We start from the raw sequence: 2436 nt of genomic DNA on the forward strand, positions 1-2436 counted from the left end.
TCCCAATATTAGGGTGGACATCATTCTCAAGAGCTGATATAAACCAGACTGAACAGGAAGTACTCAACTAGAACCACATTTGGTCCCATTCAAATAGTCTCCACTAACACTTTGCTGATACACATGTTCCCTTCTCGACTGATTTTGTGTTAACCTTTAAAAAACTTCTAACAAGTAAGACTGCAAAGTTTTCATAGAGTTGTAGTCTTAGGGGGACTGCTATGTTCCAAAGAATATGTTTTAATTCACAAAATGTCATTGGTAACGTCTTGTCCATAAACATGGTTGGCAAAATTAAAAAAAGGCACAAAAGGGGAATAACGAGAAATGCTTTCCACTTTCAGTGAAGAGTACCAAAGCAAATATCTTTCACGAGAAAAGGCAGAGAAAAGTGTTCAGTACGTCATGCACAACTTGAGCTAAAAAAAAAAAAAATTCTCTTCTAGGTCCTGAAGCTTGAGAAAATGAGTTTTCCTAATCACGTGCTTCATGTCAAATAAAATGTAAAGCTGCACAAATACATGTTTGGTTTAACAGTGGACCCTTTTTTTTTTTTTAAGTGAGGCAATTAAACAAAGGACAACAAAACCAAAATACCTTCATCAACAAAGCAACTCCACCTGTTGCCTCTGTCCCTTTTACCACTTAGTGGGGTAAAATGTCCGGTAGAATGTAAAATGCAGCATTCTCAATCATGGGATCTAGAAACTTTTCATGATAACTTATTGCAAATTGCACTTGACAGCTCACCACGACAATGGAAAACTGGCCCCTTGTTCGCTTATACAGTCCTTGAGCCCCAAAGGGAAGTCACCAGTAGAATGACCTGGATAAAAAGTTTGCAGCTGTGCTCAGCCAGCTAGCCCCGGCCTCCGGGTGGGAGCCCACCCGGGACACCGCCTTGTCCTGCTCCCTCGTGGGGCTCTCATCCTCGGGCAGGTAGTCAGGCAGCTCCGTGTTCTGCTCCACCTCCACAGGCGTGTCCTGGAACGGGACCAGCATCTCTTCTCCACTTTCACTCTTCACAACTTGCTGAGCCTTCATAACCTTGGTTGATGCTATTGCTGATGCCAACGCCTCTGCTTTAAGGTCTGAACGGATTCGTACCACACATCTCTGAACGGCCATTTGAAAAGTAAAGCTAATAACACCTTTAATTTTTAACAAGGCCTCTTCACACAGGTTTCTCCGGGACGTATCATCAAGACCATCTATATGCAAAACCACTGTTTTGGCACGTTTGTTTGTAGTTCCCAGGAAAAACTGAGCTTTCCTTCGACGTGAATTCATTTCACTGAAACTATCCCCATCTGCCATATTGGAAGATTGAAGAATGTCATAGATTTCAGAGGCTAGCAGTTTTGTTTCCCCTGGAGTTGTAGACTTCTGTATAACATTTTGCAAGCTTAACATCATTCCCAACTCTCCTTTCATCTTTTCTCTGTTGGCACGGCACTCTGCCAAGTATCGAAGAGCGAGCAAAGCTGAGTGGACGACAGGGGGGTTGGGATGGTCCATAAATAAAATAAGGCCAGGCAGACATCCCTGATCCTGGACAATGGCTCGTCGGTTTAAAGGATCTGCGGCTAGGTCTCGAAGCTGGTTAACTACAGAGAGAGCGTCAGGTTCCTCATTCATGGTGGAGGAGGACGAATTCATCTTCTATGCCATACACGTGGACAAAATCTTCTTAAATTCACTCCAGCGCTCTAGGAATTCACAGCCTGCCGCACCATTAGGGCCACATCGACGATGAGGTAGAGGAACCCAGAGGCGCGTAGCAGAGTCAGTGACGACAAACGACCAAGCTGTCTTCTGGAGCCTAGACGCGAAGACGCTGGCGGGGAAAGGCTCTATAGACTCTCCCTCATGACCCAACCACCTCCGCCGGTTCTGCCCTCCCATTCCAATGTAAATTCTTGATGTTTAATCTGAGGTGAAACCTAAATTAAAAAATTTACATTAAATATTCTGTTAAAAATGCAGATTTGAATGTTTGGATTGTATTCCTTTTCATCTTTATAAAGGAACGATTCTATTGATTATACCAGAAAGCACACAGAAACAAACCCCCAATAATTAGGTGCTTTTGGAAATTCTTACAACCATACATCTTGATATTATTTTAAAATTAATTTTCTGATTGTGAGGTATTTTTAAAGAGAAGTAAAAATGTATTTTAGCCGTCATAATGTTACAAAATACCCCTGATCACTTCTTTTCCCTCAAGAATAAATAAAAATCAACATACTCATTTAATTTCTTAATGTTTACTTCATTTTTAGAAGCCTGATTCAGGTCTATCTTGCTGTGAAGGTGCAAAGTAGTCAGGCTTTGAATAACAATATTTGCTGAAGCTACCTATTGAAACTAAGTAGTGGGTGCTCTGGCATTTGAGCCTGAGTGCCTGGGTTTACATCCTGACTTTCCCTGTGG

At 42.1% G+C, this 2436-nt stretch overlaps 1 protein-coding gene across 2 annotated transcripts; it reads right to left on the reverse strand.

Annotated features, from left to right (window-relative positions):
- Positions 1 to 210: 210 nt before the first annotated feature.
- On the reverse strand, positions 211 to 1868 carry LOC133069940 (armadillo repeat-containing protein 1). Of its 2 annotated transcripts, XM_061161400.1 has the most exons (2): positions 1386 to 1543; positions 211 to 1195 (listed from the first exon to the last, which is right to left on the reverse strand). In XM_061161400.1, exons 1-2 carry the CDS (start codon positions 1541 to 1543, stop codon positions 811 to 813), a joined length of 543 nt encoding a protein of 180 aa, XP_061017383.1. In that variant the 3' UTR covers positions 211 to 810. The 2 variants fall into 2 exon arrangements, with proteins under 2 accessions (XP_061017383.1, XP_061017382.1); XM_061161399.1 differs by having other exon boundaries at positions 211 to 1868.
- Between the last annotated feature and the right edge of the window lie 568 nt (positions 1869 to 2436).

Source organism: Dama dama, chromosome 15 (assembly GCF_033118175.1).
Source record: "Dama dama isolate Ldn47 chromosome 15, ASM3311817v1, whole genome shotgun sequence".
NCBI lineage: Eukaryota > Metazoa > Chordata > Mammalia > Artiodactyla > Cervidae > Dama > Dama dama.

Excerpts from the sequence above, each read along its gene's own strand:
- LOC133069940 (XM_061161399.1), bottom strand. The coding sequence starts at position 1,659 with ATGAATTCGTCCTCCTCCACCATGAATGAGGAACCTGACGCTCTCTCT.